The sequence below is a fragment of the Octopus bimaculoides genome, chromosome 1 (genome assembly GCF_001194135.2).
Source record: "Octopus bimaculoides isolate UCB-OBI-ISO-001 chromosome 1, ASM119413v2, whole genome shotgun sequence".
Classification (NCBI taxonomy): Eukaryota; Metazoa; Mollusca; class Cephalopoda; order Octopoda; family Octopodidae; genus Octopus; species Octopus bimaculoides.
In genome coordinates this window covers 129,146,038-129,161,181 of record NC_068981.1, presented here as the reverse complement: position 1 = coordinate 129,161,181, position 15,144 = coordinate 129,146,038, and the positions used below count along the sequence as shown (strand labels likewise).

The 15,144-nt window shown below is 37.3% G+C and overlaps 1 protein-coding gene across 3 annotated transcripts in view; it reads right to left on the bottom strand.

Annotated features, from left to right (window-relative positions):
• The window catches only part of LOC106878142 (RILP-like protein 1), a 117,735-nt gene extending 107,117 nt beyond the window's left edge, over positions 1–10,618 (bottom strand). Inside the window, exon 1 of one of the 3 annotated variants that reach the window (XM_014927276.2) lies at positions 9,912–10,618. In XM_014927276.2, the coding sequence (XP_014782762.1) occupies positions 9,912–10,256 (345 nt within the window). In that variant the 5' untranslated portion in view covers positions 10,257–10,618. The remainder of the gene's footprint in view (positions 1–9,911) is intronic. The other 2 variants (XM_014927266.2, XM_014927285.2) reach the window with 2 other exon arrangements.
• Between the last annotated feature and the right edge of the window lie 4,526 nt (positions 10,619–15,144).

The following is a 15,144-nucleotide window of genomic DNA, read 5'->3' as shown; positions in this document are numbered from 1 at the left end:
TCATAGAACCAGGGTGTGGTTTCAGGCATGTTGGTATCAAAAGGGTTATCCTTACAAGTTTAATGTCTGTCTTTGTATAATACCTTTTAACTAAATCAAAATTATATCCTAAGTACCTACCCCAAGCTTTCTTCAGCCTTATGTATCCAGCCTCGTTAAGACCTAACAACCTTTTCTTGTGATTTCTCTTGGTTTATTTTTCCCTTTTCTAGCTGAAGTTTTAATGTTTGACTTATCTCATGTTAACTCTTATACTTACCAACTTCTGCTTCTTGTTCTATTTCCTACTAAATTCCCACTAGTACTAACAGGGTCAGTAGTAGAAGAGGTGATTTGGTGAAGGTGAGAGAGTATATGAGTGGAAGAGATGAATCAGATTGGAATCTTGTATTAAAAATGTAACTGAATTTAGAACTACCTCTGTTGGGGGAATAATATGATATAGGCACATGTGCAGCTGTGTGCTAAGAAGTTTTCTTCCCAATCATATGGTCATGAGTTCACTTCCAGTGTGCAGCATCTCGGGCCAGTGTCTTCTACTATAGCCCCAGAATGACCAATGCCTTGTGAGTGGATTTGATAGATGGAAACTCAAATAAGCCTGTCATATATGTATGTATGTATGTATGCATGCATAAGTATGGATGTATAAGTATGTGTATCACTGTCTCCTTGACTTGACTTCATATGATACTTATAAATAAATGTCACCATCATGCAAGCGGTATCCTTCACTTCTAATTTTCTGTGAAAACATGTCTGGTCATGGGTTATGTTACCTCACTTAAAATCTGGTAAGGGCTAGTCATAGGAAGGGCATGTGGCTGTAGAAAATTTGCCTCTGCAAATTCCGTCCAACCCATGCAAGTGGAAATTAAACAATGATGATGATGATGAAGTACCAGGTTGAAAAATTTTAAAAGAAAGAACAAAAAAGTGACAAATATAAAGACACACATATATTTAAAATGGGCTTCCACAGAGGTCTACCTATCAAATTCACTCATAAGTCATTGGTCAACCTAGGGCTATAATAGGTGAAACTTGCCTAAGGTGCTGTACAGTGGGACTGAACCTGAAATTATGTGGTTGCAAACCAAGCTTCTTAAAACAGTGTGCTGAGTCACATCTCTTTACACCAAAAAGTAACTTATGGATTTGATAAATAGAAATTGATAAAATAAGAACAAGTCTAAAATAAGTACTGAACTGATAAATACCAAGGTTGGTATGATCAACTAATACGCCTTTGAAGAAGGTACCCCAGTTCAATGACTGAAACTGGTAAAAGAATTAAAGAATATACAATGTACACTAGTGGTTCTCAACTGGGAACCACATGGCTCTTGGTGGTCCATATAAGATTTTGTTGCTAAAATTGGTTATATTTCTAGAATACACAAAATTCTAACAATTTTTTTTTAACACAATTCCCAATATTTAATTATAAGAATATGACAGGCTTTTTTAAAACACTGAATGGGTATAAGGGTCCAGTAGAGTAAAATAGGAGTTAAAGGGGTTCATAAACAAAAAATGGTTGAGAAACACTGATCAAACAAAACTAGACATCTGAAACAAAAATTACTGAAGTGTGGTAAAATCAAAGACTAAGTTGGTTAATGCACTAAATATCTTTCAATGTAACACATTTAATCTAGATAACATAAGTTGTGACACAACTTACACTTAAAGCAGGTTTTAGACAAATTCATTCAGTCACAACAATAAAAAATGACTAAAGAAACTTTGTTAACAGGAAATACCACAGTAATTGTTAGGCCAATGAGAGAGAGAAAAAGAAGGGGGAAGAGAGTAAGAGAGAGAAAGAGAGCGAGTGAGTGAGACTGCTGTGTGGTTAAGAAGTTTGCTTCCCAACCACATGGTTTTGAGTTCCGTTCCACTTTGAGGGAACTTGGGCATGTTCCTTTTGTGAGTGGATTTAGTAAGCGAATACTGAAAGAAGCCCATTGTGTGTGTGTGTGAGTGAATATGTATGAATATGTGTGTGTAAGTGTGTATGTTTATGTGTGTGTGACTGAGTGAGTGAGTGTGCCATCTTGTCTTGATATCACCTAAGAGTTGTAAGAGGGTGTCACTGTCATATAAGCAGGGTCTTCATTTCCAACGTTGCTTGTAAACATGTCTGGCTGTGAGGAAATATTGCCTTGTTTGGAAACAGGTGAAAGTTGGCAAAAGGAAAATGACCACATGCAAACAATATTTAGTAAATCAGGATTTGGTTCTTACAGACGTGTAAATTATTCTACCAAACCTCCTTGAGGCACAATCATCATGACCATGTTTTGTTCAGAAATTTCAAATCTCAAGTCAACTTGAGTTGAAGCCATTCAGCTACTTCAACTTGAGTTGCAACACTGGACTTCTGTTGAGGCAATCATAACAATGTGAATCAGGATTTCATATAATAAACATTAATCCTTACAGTTTGATAACAGCATTGATTTTTTTATGAATAAGCACAGAGTCAAAGTTGACATGAACTTAGAGACTTTACATAGTTCATTCTTTTATATTTTAAGCTCAAGTGTTTTTGAGGTCTCAAATTGAGTCAAAAATTGGTACATTCAGCTCAGCACACTTAACCATTTCACCTAGAGGTTCCCAGTTTTGAGGAAGACCAGTGAGAACCTTTACCCACCAGATTAGTAGTTCTCAACTGGAATTCATATGACACTTGGGGGACCATATAAGATTTTGTTGTTAAAACTTATGTGCAATAAACTAGTTATACTTCTACAGTACATAGAATATTTTAATTTTCTTATACAATTCCTAATATTTAATTATAAAAATACAACAGGATTTTTTTAAAAAACATTGAATAGCTATGTAGGTCCAGTAGAGTATAAAATAGGAATCAAAAAGGTCCATAGGCAAAAAAATAGTTGAGAACCACTGCACTAGATGATATATCAATTATTAAAAGAACATTGAATCACAACTAATCAGATGAACACTTGTTTCAGTTGTTTCTACTCTCTGTTGAAGGACAAAAGCCTAAAATATCAGACTTTCTCCTTTGCATGACACTTAAACTTATTAACATTCCACAACTGTCAATCTGAATAATTGTTGCTGATGCAGCTCCTCTCCAGTTCTTGGATTTTAGATTCTACCTTATTCTTAATAATGAATAGGGCTGAAACAAGATGATAAGATATATATTAATGAACCTATGATTGGTTTGGAATCATCATCATCATTGTTTTAATGTCCACTTTTCCAGGCTCACATGGGTTAGATGGGATCTGTCAAGGCAGATTTTCTATGGCCAAATACCACTACTGTCATCAACCCTCACCTGTTTGCAAGTAATCTTTTACTTTTACTTGTTTCAGTCATTTCACTGCCTTCAAGGGTGTTAGTCGAACAAATTGACCCCAGGACTTTATATTTTTAAGCCTAACTGCTAGGTTATGGGGATATAAACACACCAACACCAGTTGTCAAGCAGTGGTAGGACAAACACAGATACAAAGACATGAACACACACATATACATGTATGTATGATGAGCTTCTTTCAATATTTGTCTACCAAATCCACTCACAAGGCTTTGGTTGAACCAGGGTATAGTAGAAAACACTTGCCTAAAGTGCCATACAGTAGAACTAAACCCAGAACCAAGTAGTTGGGTAGCAAATTTCTTACCACACAGACAGCCATGCTCAGCACCTAAAACATCAGTAAAATTAAGACAAACTTCTAGAATAAAATGAACTTAAGATTATACTAAAGTTTAGAGTTCACATTGTGTGTCTATACAACAAAATACAACCTTAATGATAGTGGTATTAACTTTATAGCAAAATTGACTGAATGAAGTAATATATATTGTACCATGCAAAACTTTGAGAGATGGAAGAAGAAATTAAAGAAGTTAAACAAGACATTATTTTAGTAACACAGACAAAACATTATTTTAGTAACCTGAACATGAGCAGTGGCCTATCAACAAGAAAGATGACAATAAGCTAAGGTAGTAAATCACATAATCTTTAGTTTCCATCATGTAGATCATTATTGTAGATTGAGGAGCTGGCTGAAGTAATACAGGAAAATGTAAAGTTTAAATTACAATTTAAAAAGCAGAAACATAAAAGAAAAATTATTTACATTATCTACATTTGACGGATATTCGTCCTCATCTTGTTTGTTGTTAACACAACGTTTCGGCTGATATACTCTCCAGCCTTCGTCAGGTGTCTTGGGGAAATTTCGAACCTGGGTATGAATAGCATATGGGAACCGGTATTGAGGAAGGATAGAAAAATAATAGATTTATAAGCCTTAAAATTCACCCCATAATTGCCCACGGGCATATGGCGTAGTGGTTAAGAGCGCGGGCTACTAACCCCAAGGTTCCGAGTTCGATTCACGGCAGCGACCTGATTAATAATAATAATATAATAATAATAGTAACATCGATAGGAATGAGAACCCAGGTTCGAAATTTCCCCAAGACACCTGACGAAGGCTGGAGAGTATATCAGCCGAAACGTTGTGTTAACAACAAACAAGATGAGGACGAATATCCGTCAAATGTAGATAATGTAAATAATTCCTCATCTCTTAAATATAGAACTGTATAAAAGAAAAAGAAGTAACGTTAGCAAAATGTAATAAGGATGTGATATAATACAATTTGACCTGGGTTTTACCTATTCTGTCACTAGTAATATTATTAGCTGTGTCAGGATTTTATATTTCTTTTATTCTATATACATTAATACTTCCACTATAACTAAAATTGAAATAGCTTTATTTTCAAATAACCTGAATTTCTTTCTTAAAGATCCATAAAATAACTCAGTACTGATGTAATATAATGGGCTGTAAATCACTAAATACAAAATATAAATCAGTTTCACCTAAAGCAATCTCAAGCAAGTGGTTTCAAATATAAGTGTCATATTGTACTATGTTTGAGCAGTTATTTATAATTTTACATCAAATTAACTGAATGGTCAAACTCTGACATTGAACTGATTGCTATCATACATAGTTAATCAGCATGTAAAATGCATGTAGCTATTAGCATAACAATTTTCCAGAAGCAAATTGGTTTAGTTCCTTTCATTATTCAAGAAAAGTAAGGTGATGAGCTGGCAGAATTTTTAGTATGCCAAACAAAATGCTTAGTGGCATTTCATTTGTTTATACGTTCTGAGTTCAAATTCCACTGAGTCAACTTTGCTTTTCAATTTTGGGGGATCAATAAAATTAAGTAACAGTTGAACACTGGGGACGATGTAATTGACTTACTCCTCCCCTCAAAAACTGCTGGCCCAGTGCAAAAATTTGAAACTAAACTGGCAGAAACAATAGTGTTGGACAAAACGCTTTGCAGTATTCCTTCTGGCTTGCTGTGTTCTGAGTTCAAATCCTACCAAGGTCAGCTTTGCCTTGCATCCTTTTGAGACTGATAAAATAATGTACCAAGCAGGGGTCAATGGCATCATCTAACTCCTCCTCTTAAAATTGCAGGCCTTGTGCCTAAATTAGAAACAGTTATTCAAAGAGCAACCAATACTATTTGCAATGCTGATTCCTGCATCGATTATCAAATCACAATCTTTATTTCAATGAGCCTGAAATATCATTCAAAGCTTGAGACTGTATTCTGCATTTTATTCACTATCAATAGAAACTGACAAGTCCAGAGAAAGATTCTAAGTGCATTTTATCCTTTGGTGGTTTTACATCCATAATTCTTGTTACCAAAATATTATTTGGTGACATATCCACCTTTGCTAGTGTCGTTGTCGTCGTTTAACGTCCGCTTTCCATGCTAGCATGGGTTGGACGATTTGACTGAGGACTGGTGAAACCAGATGGCTACACCAGGCTCCAATCTGATTTGGCAGAGTTTCTACAGCTGGATGCCCTTCCTAACGCCAACCACTCAGCGAGTGTAGTGGGTGTTTTTATATTCCCAAAATGACAATTACTTTAGTTTCCACCAGACTTAGTTCAATTGATAACCATAACTGATAATTTCAACCTTTCTTTGGTCTTATTTACCTTGATATGTAGTCTTTCAATAGCTTTAGTACTAATACATAATCATCTTTATAAACTATCAATCTCATTTTCAATAACATACTCAACTGCTCTCTGAAGGTATAGTGCTTGCTGTGTTTAATTCAATGTCCATTTACAGTAATCCCTCACCATATCGTGGTTCACTTATCGCGGTTTATTATCTAAGCTTACATCGATTCCTCCGTGGTGTTGTTTTGCATATATAATGAAATAAATATATACAAATTATAAAAATAATTTTTAAAATATACAGTACTGTTTCTACTTTGTAGATTTCCACCTATCACGGGGTGGTTTTGGAACATAACATCCACGATAGTTGAGGGATTACTGTACTCCACTATCACTTAGCATTCTAGAAAGGCTTGGTGATATAAATGAAAGCAAGGAAAAAGATTTCATTAAGGTGTAAAAGCAATGGATGAGTACCAGAGGAAGTGAGATACACACATTATAAAACATTACTACAGAAACCTTCAATGTGACTGTCATGGTAAACATCACTCAAAAATTCTTATAAAAGAAGCTTCTTGTGGGTTGAATGACAATTTTATGTTTACTTTTGAATCACTAAAGATTCTAACACAGTGCACTGTAAAATTTCCATTCTGTAATAAACTGATTTATTAACATATGGTCATTTTAATATATTAATAGCATTATTATTTTTGTAATATATTTTTATAGTCATAGGCATGGCTGTGTGGTAAGAAGTTTGCTTTCCAACCACATAGTTTTGGGTTCACTCCCACTGCATGGCACCTTAGACAAGTCCCAGGTCAACCAAAGTCTTATGAGTGGATTTGGAAGCCTGTAATATATATATATATGTGTGTGTTACTGTCTCCTTGCCTTGACACATGGTAGTTATAAGTGAGTGTCACTAACATGCAAGTGGTGTCTTTTTTCAAATCTTTCCTGAAAATATATCTCATCACAGAGAAATATTACCTTACTAGGAAACAGGTGAGGATTGGTGACAAGAAAGGCATCCAGCTATGAAAAATCTGCTTCTATAAATTCTGTCTGACCCATGAAAACATGAGAAAATGGATGTTAAAGCAACAATGATGATGATCATTTTTGTATCACAATTGTAGATCATTATTTAATTAGAGCTGATATGGCAAAATGATTCCATTTTGAGATTTCAAATATAGAATCGGAACCTCAAATACACCTCAGAAATCAAAGTCCAGATCTAATACATAAGGAATCAAATGTTAGGTGCACTCCAGATCTCGTCGTCGTCGTCGTTTAGCGTCCGCTTTCCATGCTAGCATGGGTTGGACGATTTGACTGAGGACTGGTGAACCAGGTGGCTACACCAGGCTCCAATCTGATTTGGCAGAGTTTCTACAGCTGGATGCCCTTCCTAACGCCAACCACTCCGAGAGTGTAGTGGGTGCTTTTACGTGCCACCGGCACGAAGGCCAGTCAAGCGGTACTGGCAATGACCATGCTCGAAATGGTGTCCAAATTATGAATGGATACAACATCTTGTAAAGGAACATGCTAACTTTAAAAGATTACTTTACAGATTACTTTAATTTTGATTTATTCAAATCAATCAAGAATTTCTGAGTAGTGGCATAACTAGGATCTCAGTACCTGAGGGTGAGGTTAATTTTGCATCTCTGTCCAATTTAACAGGTATGAGAAACAAGAGAAAATTTTGCACCCCTCCACACCTGTTCCTTGATGGGGAGACTGCTCTCCCACCACCTTGTCATGGTTTGAGGTATTATTGTTACCTGAATGACAGTGTTAATTTGCATCTTCAAATAAACTGGTCACTGTAGAAATTTTTAAGCCAATTTCACAAACACTTGTAGAATCTTCATTTTCAATTTTTTCAATTTCCTCAATAATTTAGTAGATTTATTGTCTGAAAGTGGTTCTTTTTAGGCATTTGCTAAAAACCTTTTGATGATACATACTTATATCCCCAAAATCAACATTTTGGACAAGATTTATACTTGTTTCTATCACCATGACACCATGACTGAAATCATCAAAGTCACTTTACTTATTTATTTTTTTTTGTCGATCATCTGAAATATAGAAATTATTTCAAGCTGTTGAATGACTTCAATGTATGCACTAAGCTTCACTTCACTTAAATAAAGATATTCTAAAGCTTTTAATACAATGTTCAAATGATTGCCTGTCATCAATGTCCTCATTTGATTCCAACTATCTTCTGCAGTATGTCCTTAAGTTCCATTTTCTTTTTGCAATGCACAAAAACGAGCTGACTCACGTAATCTCAGACAACTTTGAATTATTTTGGACAGATTTTTGAGGCTGTGATAAGAATCTGACTCTTTCAGTAACGATTAATTTCTTTTGGGAACGAATTAATAACAATCTCAGGGATTTCTTCATATTGCTAGAATTTGTAGAGTAAATTCATTTCTTTAACTTCCAGAGGATTTGCCATTACAGAAACTTTTCTGGTGACGATCATACCAGCCTTTGATTAAACTAAATCCATGTTTTGTTCCTTGTCAACCGTGTCCAAATGATTTCTTTCTTTCTTTTTTTTTTTTTTTGTTCTTGCTGTAGCAGGAAAGCATCGCAGCTAAACCTCTGTCTATTTGGGTCATCGCGTTGAAGTACCTTGTTGTTAACCGGTGATGCCAGTGTTGTATCGTACAAAGTTTATGCAAGTACAACAGTAGTCGCGATGCTTTACGTTCTTAAGATGTTTTCAACCGAATAACCAAATTCTGACATTGGATTAGGAGCCACCTTTAGTTTTAATCGGCATGTAAAACGCATGTAACACTACAGTAATATTAGCATAATAATGACATCACAAAAAAAGTAACTGAATGTATATATAGAAAATTAAATAAAATCAGACGGGTGTTGAAATTGTTGGCAGTATGCAAGAGACATCGCATTTGACAGACAGATGAACAGAAAATGTGCAGGTAAAGAGCGGAACTGAAGAAACAAATCGGTTACATCCCATTCACCTTGATAAATGAACTATAAATGTTAATTAACACAAGAAATAATTTGTCGTCAGCTATAGCAAACACGATAAAAAGAAGGGGTGAAACTAAGCAGCAAAGAATGGAAAACATTTAGCGACCACGAACTGGACTTGATTAAGAATATATTTTCAGTTTTAATAGCAGACACAATCATATAATTATATACATCAGAAGTATCGTATGTGTGTGTGTACACACACGAATATGTCTCTGTATGTGTGTGTATCTGAGTGTGGGCTTGTGCACGCGTCATGGAAACGAATGTCGTTCCGACAGCAAAATTATTCTGAGAAAGGCATATTGGATTGAAACAATATGGGCAGATATTTCCGTCTGATACAGTTGGCGGGGAACCAAAGTTGATTTTGGATATCCAAAATCAACTTTGTTGCAATTTTGTAAAATTGATTAACTGATTTTTTTTAAAACAGAGGTTACTCTATTTAGTGCTATAGATGTTGACTGAGAGAGAGAGAGAGAGAGAATAAAAAGGAGGATTTATATTGAAATGGACTTGATAATAGAGAAGTTGTCTGACTTGTATAATTATCCTAGATACCCCTGACTTTCACAGACATCCACAGTGGTTGTCCTAGCTGCTGCCAGGTTACAGATTATTATGAAACATTTAAGACGACACGAAGTTGAGAAGTCAGTATCATACACAACAAATGTAAACAATCACGTTAGAGAAATGAAAACATAATCAACCAGATGAACAGGGGGGGGGGGAACCTTTCGCTTTACTATTTTTTTAATTATAAGGTTTTGCAATTTGTTTACATAATCAGAGGGATCTTGATTATTAATTTTATAAATAATAAGCGTCAACACTCACCCGTTCGTACCTGGCCCTCTCCTGAGCTTTTTCAAGTTTTTCGGCTTCTAACCTTGAAATAGTGTATTTAAGGTCTCCTATTTCATTGTTTTCCTGTTCATAACGAATGGCTAGGGCTTCCAAAAGCTCAAGGGATCGCACGACTTTGTGCATAAGCCCTGTGATCGCTTCTGATCCATAGCAGTCTATCAACTTTTCAAGTTCTTTGCCAATGCCTGATGCCTGGTCATAAACGTCTGCAACGGAGATACCATAGCTATTTTCAATACTGGACTCGCTAGACATCAGGAAATGTTCGTCGTTCATTCTAACTCTCCGAATGGTTTCAATTAAACAGGAATCCATCTAATTGACAAAATATTTGGGCCTGTATACCACCACCCTAAATCGAGTCGTGGTATACAGTAGGAGCCCTTTGCGAGAATTATATATAAAAACAAGCTAATGTCAGACTTGGAAAACCTGATTCGATACAGTAGCACTATTGACGAGAGTAAGAGGGAGGATGTTCCCTCTTGACAGTTTTAGCGACAACTTTTCTTCGCTTCACTTCGGCACAATTTAATCTTCGATCTCCATAGTTTCATTTAATCTTCCTCCTTTGACTCCTTCTCCTCTTACCATCATTAATTCTTTCCTCTCTTCTTCTCTCTTTATTCAATGTCCCGTCACCCAGCAAATGTCACGTGATGCCAATTTTACGTCACTTCCGCGTTAGTAACAACCAGCTGTCGTATGATTCATATAATTTCCCGGTTACTAATACACCCATATATTAAAACGAATGTGATGGAGATAGAATTTAATATACGGATTATGAAAAATAAATAGACTAAGAATAATCTAAAACGCATTATACACTTTGACACACCACCCACATTTGTTTATGCATTGGTAGTCATTTAGCGAGCTGGTTTCAATTCCCACTCCACTCATGCCCTTGATAAAAACATTCCCTTCTACAAATCTGAATCCATATAAGAAATTGATTTATATAGAGAGAAGTGAAATGGTCAGGTGAGTAAGTTATTGGACAATTGACTCAATTTCATGATTCATTTTGTGTTCGCTGCTAGAGAGCACTAAAGCTGATGAAATTGAGTTAGCTCTCTTCATCTTAAAAAAAAGGTGTCATACTCACGGGGATTTTAACAAGACCCTGAGAAGCCAACTGGATGTCTCTTAAGGGGTCAACTGACCTACTAGAAATAGCAACCAAATCTCTTTCAAATTACACCCTGTCGCATTAAGGACATATTGGATAATGTAGTCAGATATGCCCATAAAAAGACGGAGTGTTTATATCAGGAATGCTATTTACCATAACTGCTCAATAGTTTGACACGCTAAACAATAACGAGCGAGCCTCTCCGTATTCGTTCGGTCTGTTTGAAACAGTAAACAAATCTTACCCTATTGTCTTAAAAAAAAGTCACATGGGATTACTTAGTACGTGTTACACCATTCCAAGGGTGCAAGAATGGTCGTGCCTGAAATGCTTTTAATTAAAGGTCAGTCCCTACTCGTCAGTTTACGCAACAATCAAATGTTTGATCATATGATACATATTTACAAGCATTGAAAGTGTTCACACAGACACGGCGCCATGACACTGTTTTGAACTGTGGCTCTTTCCACTAGTGATCTGGTAACCTACTGTGTTCAATTACATCTCTCATAGAAAAAAATTAAGTAGTAATTCTGTTTGGGGAGCACTATCCTCATCATCATCGCACACACGCACACACACACACACCGTGGTCGTCGTCGTCATCATTATCCTCATTTAACGCCCGTTTTCCATGCTGGCATGGGTAGGACGATTTGACGGGAACTGACTTTTCAGAAGACTGCACCAAGCTCTGCTGTCTGCTGTAACATTATTTCTACAACTGACTGCCCTTCCTAATGCTAAGCGCTTTACAGGGTGTAGGTGCTTTTTATGTGGCACCAGCAGCTGTGAGGTCATCAAATAACTTATGACTTCTCAACTTGTGTGAGGAGCAGTATTGAGGGACAGAAGAGCTGTCTTGCATCAGAAGAGAAATACGGCTACCTGAGATGGAGGGAGGAGAGAAAGATGGTGAAGATGTGACTGGGAGGGGTCAGGGGTCATACAGGGTGGGGCATATAGTGAGAGGACTGAGAATTGGAGAAGGTGAGTAGGTTGGTGAGTTCACAAGATTTCAAAAGGCTGGTGAGAGCTAGAGGTGCGGGGATGTAATGAGTGGACACTAGTAGAGAGCGGAAGATATTTAATGGGGACATACTGTGTGCAGGTAGGTAGGTTGATATGAAGGGAAGGGGAAAACAGCAGTAGTGAGCATAGGTGGGTTGTGGGAAGGGAATGGGGGCATAGATATGGATTTTACTTTGCTAATTGCCAGTTGTCTCAATCTTTTGTCATGTCCTCTGTGAGGCTCAACATCTGAAGGTCACTTCTCACCACTTCATCCCACATCTTCCTGGGTTTTCCTGTTATACATACATATATACATATATATTCATATGTAGAGACCAAAGTGTACGTACGCCGGGACAAGAACACAAAACATCCAGACAGTTAGGTGATACAAGAAAGGGACAACAAAACATCCAGATAGACGATACAAAGAAAACAAGGATGAGTCATTCTGAGTTTTCTTTCCTCAGTCGAGTTCCAGATTATCTTTGCAATTTCGGCTGGTTATACTGAAGATTGCTCCAATCTGGCCAGCCCCAAAGAAAAACTAAGCTAAGAGCATTAAATTCCTTGGAAGAAAGCAGTGAATGTATACAAAAACAAAGACGGGAAAAAAATGGAGAATGCTACACAAATACAAATAACAGGACATAACAACAGGTGTCTTTCGACTAAGGACGAATTAAATTAAGCTGGCGTGTGTGGAAATAAAGCCTTACGGCAGGGATACAAGATTTCACAGGCACAGAGAAGAATATAGATGTTGCACGGACAGCGGCCGAACCAAGAAAAAGGTCAGACTTGGCTGAACACCGGTCATGTGGGGAGAGAAGAGAGAGAGGTAGAGGCAGAGGGACAGAAGAAATAAGGAGGGGCGAGAAAAAATGACAGGGACAGTGAAGTGAAAAGAGGAGGGAAAGTGAGCATGAAGGGAAGGCAATGAAATGTGAGAGGTGGGGAACAAAAGAATGAAGAGTGGAATGAACAAAGTAAATGTAAAAGGGCTGATAGAAAGAAGGAAAGAGTGAAAGAATAGAGTCGTACAAGATTTAGATAAATATATACTTACATATAAGAGACCAAAGTGTACATACGCCACTATATATATATATATATATATATATATATATATGAAAATACAAAATGGGACAAGAACGCAAAACATCCAGACAGGTGATACAAGAAAGGGACAATAAAACATCCAGATAGACAATACAAAGAAAACAAGGACGGGTCATTTGGAGGTGTGCATGAATGTATGTATATGATACTGTTTTGTTGCCTTAGCATCACATGATAGTTGTAAACAAGTGTCACTGTTACATAAGGTGTATCTTCTATGAAAACATGTCTGGTTATAGGGAAATAATTACCTTACTTGAAAATAATACAGGTTAGTGACAAGAAGAGCATCTGGCTGTAGAAAACCCACCTCAACAAATTCTATCCAACCCATGTAAGCATGGAAAAGTGGAAGTTAAAATGGTGACGATGATCATGATGATGATACATACAGATATACAAACTCAGACAAACACACACATATATGATAAAAAAGATGGGAATAGTAAGTGGTAGGTGGAATAAATAGCATAGGAGCTATTTATGAGTGCACTCAAAAACGTTTCCCATAAACGAACTTAAAGGATATATATATATGACCATTGTCTGTCTTTCTTTTCCTCACCTGACCATCTTTCTTTTCCTACGTGATGTTCTAAAGACTTGGCATCTTCTATCCCTCTCTTCTATCTTTTCTCTTTTTGAACGACCCTCCATGTTTGTTTTCATTCAGTTTCCTTGTATTTTTCCACTGTCCTGTTTTTGTTCCCAACTTTGACCCACCATAAAATCTAAAATATATTTTGGAAGTTATGGGAGCAACTGTCTTTGGAGATTCATATTGTCGTTGAGTGCTTGAAATGAGTAGATAAACAGCTGACAACTGATGAAGGGTCGTTCATTGTGTTACTTGCCTTGTTTTCAATTTTTTTTCTCTTGTTGTTTGCATATTTAACTCCCTTGTTTCTGTACTTCATGTTGTTTACAGGTGGTGACTTCTTGTACCCATATATGCATATATATATCATCATCATCATCATCATTTAACGTCTGCTTTCCATGCTAGCATGGGTTGGACAATTTGACTGAGGACTGGTGAACCAGATGGCTGCACCAGGCTCCAATCTGATCTGGCAGAGTTTCTATAGCTGGATGCCCTTCCTAACACCAACCACTCTGAGAGTGTAGTGGGTGCTTTTACGTGCCACCGGCACAAGGACCAGTCAGGTAGTACTGGCAACGACCTCGCTCGAATGTTTTTTCACATGCCACCGGCACAAGTGCCAGTAAGGCGACACTGGTAACGACCATGCACAAATGATGCTTTTTATGTGCCACCTGCATGGAAGCCAAACAGCTGCTCTGGCAATGATCACGCTCGGATGGTGCCAGTCATCAAATTTGGTTCGATTTCGATTTCACTTGCCCCAACAGGTCTTCGCAAGCAGAGTTTAGTGTCCAATGATGGAAAGGTTGGCACGGGTTCCAGTCGTCGAATTTGGCTTGATTTCGATTTCAATTTCACTTGCCTCAACAGGTCTTCGCAAGCAGAGTTTAGTTTCCAATGAAGGAAAGGTATGCGTAAGTGGGCTGGCTACACCCCTGGCAAAGGCAACGGGTTATGGTCTCACTTGGTTTGCCGGGTCTTCGAATGCACATCATATTTCCAAAGGTCTCAGTCACTAGTCATTGCCTCAGTGAGGCCTAATGTTTGAAGGTCGTGCTTCACCACCTCATCCCAGGTCTTCCTGGGTCTACCTCTTCCACAGGTTCCCTCAACCGCTAGGGTGTGGCACTTTTTCACACAGCTGTCCTCATCCATTCTCGCCATGTGACCATACCAGCGCGATCGTCTCTTGCACACCACAACTGAGGCTTTTTAGGTCCAACTTTTCTCTCAAGGTACTTACACTCTGTCGAGTATGCACACTAACATTACACATCCATCGGAGCATACTGGCTTCATTCCTTGCGAGCTTACGCATGTCC